We start from the raw sequence: 6,014 nt of genomic DNA on the forward strand, positions 1-6,014 counted from the left end.
ATAAATTCTGTTGTAAAAACTATGAACTTTGCTCTCGTTTCGCACAGATACTGGCTTGTGGAAACACGTAACCCAGACAACGTGACGACAGACGCACGCCTGTTGTACCGCAAGTTAACCGCTGTCCCTTTCTTGGTCAAAATTGTGGTGTTTGCTAAAGTGAAACCTGATGGAACAGAGGCCCGTCTGAGAGTCTTCTGTATCACAGATGATAGCATGAAGAAAACACTGGAACAACAGACTGGCTTTGTGGAGGTGGCGAGGAGTCGTGATGTGGAAGTGTGCGAAGGAAGACCAGTACATGTCAGGTAGGACAAAAGCAAATAATTATGGAATCAAATAAGTTTTAACTTTAAGTATGTGGATAAAACCCTAGTGTGTGACCATTCAAATGAAAGCTACGGAGCAGTACTGTCATCTGTTTACTGTTTATTATGATGTACAAGGTGGCTCTAACTTAAAGGTTTGTGGATGAAACCCCACAACCCCTGGCAAAAGTGTTGGGAACTTTTGCAGTTTTGTTCTTCCCCTCCACTTCCCTATTCAATGTTGAGCTAATAGCGACCTTACACACACAAGACTGTTAAGTAAGGAACCAACATTGATGGGGGGCAGGGGAACTGGGGGGGGATCCTACAGCAGTACAGGAATTGAAATTTCTGTATTGAATTCGAAAATCTCTGTAATCGAGCATGTTTTTACAACCTTCCTAACTATTTTTGTCTGGAGTTGTAGCGTGTGTCTATTCAAATAAAAGCGATAGAGTAGTACTTTCATGTGTTACTGTCTGTTTTTGACAACTGACACCTGTGAATTTTTTCCCTAGTTTTTGAACTTAGACACCTTGGGCGAACGTAGACACCAAGGGTGATCTAGCCACGAAAAAACAAAAATAAAACCAGCTTGAACCCCTTGTAGCTCACACGTGGTTTAAATAGTATGTTTCCATTTCGTCCTTACAGGTGCTTAGGTAACGTCACACCAGTTAATCGTGAGCCGCTACAGATGACATTTTCTCCTTTCCGTGAAAACCGCCTGGGCGTGACTGTGCGCGTGACAGACCCGTCCCAGCCCCCCACCTGTCGGCTGGCATTCCTGAAAGAACCTCGCAAAGACCGCCAGGGTAACGTGCGAACGATCTGTAATCTGAGCATCGATTTATCTGAAGAGGTAAGACATCTCCTTACATTATCGATACATTTCAACCAGACATGTGATGAGAATTAAGAAACCATCAAGTAGAAGATGTTACTACTAAATTCCCTTTACTAAAACCAAAACAAATGTATGGAAATCTCCAAGGAGAATTTGTTTTTTGGCACTAGAGTATAGAGGGTTAGGTTTTAGGTTTTACACACAACATTACGAACTTTCAACCGCTCGTTAATGAAACTTTCTAAAGTAACTGAAATTGTCAATTTTTTTCCCACTCAGAACTTGAAGAAGGAAGATGCATCCGTCCGGCTTCCTGGTGAGTTGATCGTTACGACCGTTTTAGTGTGCGGGCAAGATAAACATTAGGGAGTTGTAATTCACCGTGATCTCGAACCTGAAGAGCATTTTTTTTTTAATCAAACAGTGCCAAACACTACACTCCAAGATAAGTAACAAACCAATCAGGATGCGAAGTTAAACCATGCAACCGGTCACTTGCGCGGGAAAACATGAAACCGAAACATCGGCGGCAAGCGCGGGAAAACAGATACTCGCGTGGAACGCGCGGGAAAACATTACTCGTGGAAAACGCGGAAAAACATATCACCCGTGGAAAGTGCGGAACCCCGCTCGCGACCGGCACGGAAAACCATGTTAGCCGTCCGTAAGCACGCGAAAAGTCTGTTTTTTTTTTTTCATCTCACCCAACAAAGAGAACAGCTTTTCTCTTCGTTATTCTTACCCTGCTATTTTAATGTTGTTGACTTGTAGATGATTTGTTGACGTTGATCGGCAAAGGTGTTGGATACGATTGGATTGCGCTTGGTCAACAGTTGGAATTTACAGACTCAGAACTACAAGAAATCTCTGACAGACAGTGAGTGTTTTAAGAGTTCATTTGTGTTTGTGTGGGAGGCACGGTGGCCTAATGGTTAGCGCGTTGAATCTGGATCGAGCGGTCCGATCCGGGCTCAAGCGCTGGCTGGGATCATTGTATTGCGTTCTTATAGGCGAGACTGTCGCATGCACAGTGTGTCTTCTGCCACAAGTATAAATAGTACTGACAAATTGTCATGGCAACCTTAAAAAGAAGCGGGAGGGGTGAGGAGAGAGGGCTCAAGTGGAATAGCATCCCATCATAGAAACTGACATTTAACGCCGGTCTGACAGCCACCTAGTCTTTTAAAGACGTAAACAAAGTGCTTTCAAAGCAGACTGGTCTTCTTCTTTTACTGACAACAATTGTTTTTCCTGCAGTTCTGCTTCAACTGACGAGTGTGCCACTGATGTGTTGAAGACCTGGCGCGACAAGGAAGACTCCGAGGCTGATATGGCGTCCTTAGAGAAAGCTCTCCGTGAAATGGGACGAGAAGACATCGTAGATAACTTCAAACAGCTTGCCTACAGAAGCTACTCCAAAGACCCTGTGGTTGTCGTGGAAACGCACCGCGTGACTACAACTCACACGGCACCCACAGAGAGCTCGGCACCAGGTCACCGGCGCATATCCGAGTTCCTGGACACGGCGGGTGAGACGGACGACATGTTTGGTGGTGATGACGCTGGTTCCCATTCTCCGCGCACGGACCGTAAGGACCAGACCGACGGAGACGAGGTTTTCACGGAGGCCAGAAAGAGTTCGCCTGAACCAATCACAGAAGAGTCTGTCATTGTAGTAGAGAAACACAGAGTCGTGGACGAAGATGGCAATGTCATTGAAGAAAGCCACAAGATTATCGAAGATGGAAGCGAGGTAACAGAAGACAGAGAAAAATTGCTCCAAGATTTCTTTGGAAACGACAAAGGCGTCTTAGAATTCTTCACCAGCGAAGCTAACAAGGCTATAGAGAATGGCGATGAAGAAACCGAGATATAAGCAAGAGGGTTATAAAACAGTTTTAAACTGTGCAGTGTTACGTAAAGTTGAATGCATTTAGACGAACGTTCTACGTTCTAAAGTCAAGAACTGACCAGCGAGATTGTGGTTTACTTTTAGTGCGAGTATCTATAGATTGTTCAAGTGCGTTGTTGTAAAGTTTAGTGACTCGAGAAGTGGATTTTTAGGAAGATCGTCAGGGAAAGATTTTAAAACGTAAAGTTGTTAAACAAAGAAATCCTGCTGAAAAAGCTTGTGGTTAGCGGTTTTAATTATTTGCATTCACCATGCTAAGCATGTTTTAAGGTCATTAGATATACTGTAAGTCATAGTTCAGACCTGAATATTTCAGAAAACGTTATTTTAACTCGTTTTAATATAGCTAGGTTATGTAGCTTTCTAACGTATTTAGAGAGGCGGGGCATAGTGGTGTCCTTTGTCCTCCATTCGGGGCGTCACACAACGTTCAGTGCGTTGCGTGACTCACGTAATGTCTACGAAGGACAAAGGGAAGATAATTTGACTAAAGTTTTGTATTGTCACGCGCCTGGTGCAGAATTCAGTTAGGTTTTACTCACGCATTCTTATTCTAACGTTTGTTTTTAATTCTTTTATACATTTGTCGTGTGAAAATGATAACTAGAGAACATAAATTGTGGGAGGAGCATTGAGCCTTCCTAATGTTTTACTTTTGACTGTCAATTGCATGTTTTGAATAACTGCTAGAAAGAGAAGAGAATTAGTCAAAGACAAGACTACTAACACCCGGGAAACACGTGCCGGGCTTGGGAAATGTTCGTTAAATTATCCGGAGAGAGTCCGATTTTATTATCCAATCAGAAACGTGCTCGCAGACTTGTAAGCAGACTTCGCTCCTATGGTCCTCAACTTTTCTTGAGCAAGAAAAAGAGAGGATTGTGGGAACGAAGCCGGTCTTACGTCATGTTTGTCGTCACGAGGAGAAAATGTTGCTTAGCAACTTCACAAAAGTTCGGCCCAGTCTGCTCCCGGCTAAAAAGGTGCTTGTTTCCCTGGCAACGTAGTGTAGTTTATTTGAGAATCCGCCGGATAAATAGAGCAGTTTCTTGTTAGGACTTGTTAATAATGATGAGAATGAATGAGGTGAGAGTTTTTTCAAGCCTGTGAACTTATAGCAATGTCAATGTAGATTTTACGGCTCTCAGCCAGGTTAGCTTACTAAGAAGACTACTATCTGGAATAAACAAGTCTGTATTCACTCCATTTGTGTGTGAATTTTGTACCGAAACTGTATCAATGTAAAGCCGGTAACCTATCAATGTAAAGCCGGAAGGGGGAGGGAGACTTGACCATTTCAATAGACTTTCTGACCGTTTTAATGGGCTTTCTGACAAAATTTTATTGGAGTTTAGTGACTTTTTGAGCATCCACAAATATCCTGCGGTAGGGCATTTGAACAGTTCAATTTCAGTTCAATTTCTCTCCTTTGCTCGCCCCTCCCCCTCCCCCTTTGGCTTTACATTGATGGGTGCATAACTTGTTTTGTATCAGCAATGGCTTGCCCATGTTATCGCGGGGAAATAACTGACAAATTCATTGCAGGAGAAATTGTTACTTTCAATGGGCGTTATGGTATGGATGATGTTGGGTGAAGGAGTACGGTGTCGGGATGTAACCGATTTTTTTTTTGACTATTGTTCTTGCTCCCCACCCCTAACCCCTCGCGCGCGTCCCATTTTGTGCAGGGGTCCAGTTTTCTCGCGGTTCTATTTTCGCGTTCAACGATTAAAAAAAAAGGAGCACACGAGAAAATAGAGGGCTGCGCACAGCCTATGGGCCTAAAAATTTGCGACGCGTTACGTAACGTTTGGTTGTCATTGTTGTTGTTTATTTGTTGGTTTGGCCGTCAAGTTTATCGGCAGAGCATAATATTAATGCCTTTTAAGCATGAGAGTGATTTATTTTGAACGCCAAGCATAATAATGCCAAATTAAAAATCGAACAATATGTGGAAGATCTATCAGTGATACATGGAAGAAAAAAACCTGTTTGAATGAGACCACGATCTACTGAACCATGCCCGTGCCACGGGTGTCGGAAGAACAGGAAAAAAGTTGGTAAGAAGCTTTTTGAGTCGGTTCTACTTGATCTCAAGTGGTCTAGTGCTGCGATAAGCATCTTAAGTTATTTTACAATCGCCATGTTCAAAGAAAGATAGGTAATATTATGTGAAACAAGGCCGCTTCTGAGTTTCCGCTGGATTAGCATGATTAGTCCCAAGCACGGCAATACTATAAAATCGTAAATTCTAGGCTTGGTTAAAATTGGCCAGGAGCCCACTTTTAATTAGCCTTTTGTTTGTCTACAAACGCTTTATCATGCTTGAAGCTCTGCTCAGACATAGCAATTCTGATCGCACAGTGAGTACGTGACCGTATTTTTTGTCTCTACCATGCAGTTTGGAGTTATTTTTGTAAAGTTCGTATAAGAGATCGTAACTCTTTCTTCTGCATTTGTTATTATTATTATTTTGCATTTTTAACTTGTTATTACTTATTTATTTTTTAGCAAACATTTTTGGCTTACCATATTTAATTAATTCTGCTCGAAAGTTCCATATTGTACACGTGCTAGCATCATGATGCTTTCTACTGCAATCACCAACTGTCACTGTCAAAACTAATTTATCTTAGCCTAAACCTGATTAATACGAATGAATAATGGATTGAATATCTTTATTTAAAGTGAAGACTTAACTTGCAGCATGTCTTTTTTTCTTGTGATTTCGTGCAAAATTTACCGTTAAATTGCTCACTGAAGGCTTCGTGACACGGTGAGCAAGTTGGTCAGTATTCTTCTTAGCTAGAAATTTTCACGAAGCTTGCGTGCGCACTTTTAATTTCCTTCCTGTTTTTCCGACGTATCAAAGAAATTGGACGCCAGCCCGCAGGCTAACTTTTGGCAACCCACGAAATTAGCAAAAATATAAGCCTCGCGAAAACAA

The 6,014-nt window shown here is 42.2% G+C and overlaps 1 protein-coding gene across 1 annotated transcript; it reads left to right on the top strand.

Moving 5' to 3' along the window:
• Positions 1–21: 21 nt before the first annotated feature.
• On the top strand, positions 22–3,144 carry LOC144665078 (ankyrin-3-like). The gene is made up of 5 exons (XM_078526253.1): positions 22–308; positions 963–1,170; positions 1,435–1,471; positions 1,927–2,032; positions 2,413–3,144. Exons 1-5 carry the CDS (start codon positions 22–24, stop codon positions 3,029–3,031), a joined length of 1,257 nt encoding a protein of 418 aa, XP_078382379.1. The 3' UTR covers positions 3,032–3,144.
• Positions 3,145–6,014: the final 2,870 nt, after the last annotated feature.

The sequence above is a fragment of the Oculina patagonica genome, chromosome 9 (genome assembly GCF_052425735.1).
Source record: "Oculina patagonica isolate OP01 chromosome 9, crgOcupat, whole genome shotgun sequence".
In the NCBI taxonomy this organism is placed as follows: domain Eukaryota; kingdom Metazoa; phylum Cnidaria; class Anthozoa; order Scleractinia; family Oculinidae; genus Oculina; species Oculina patagonica.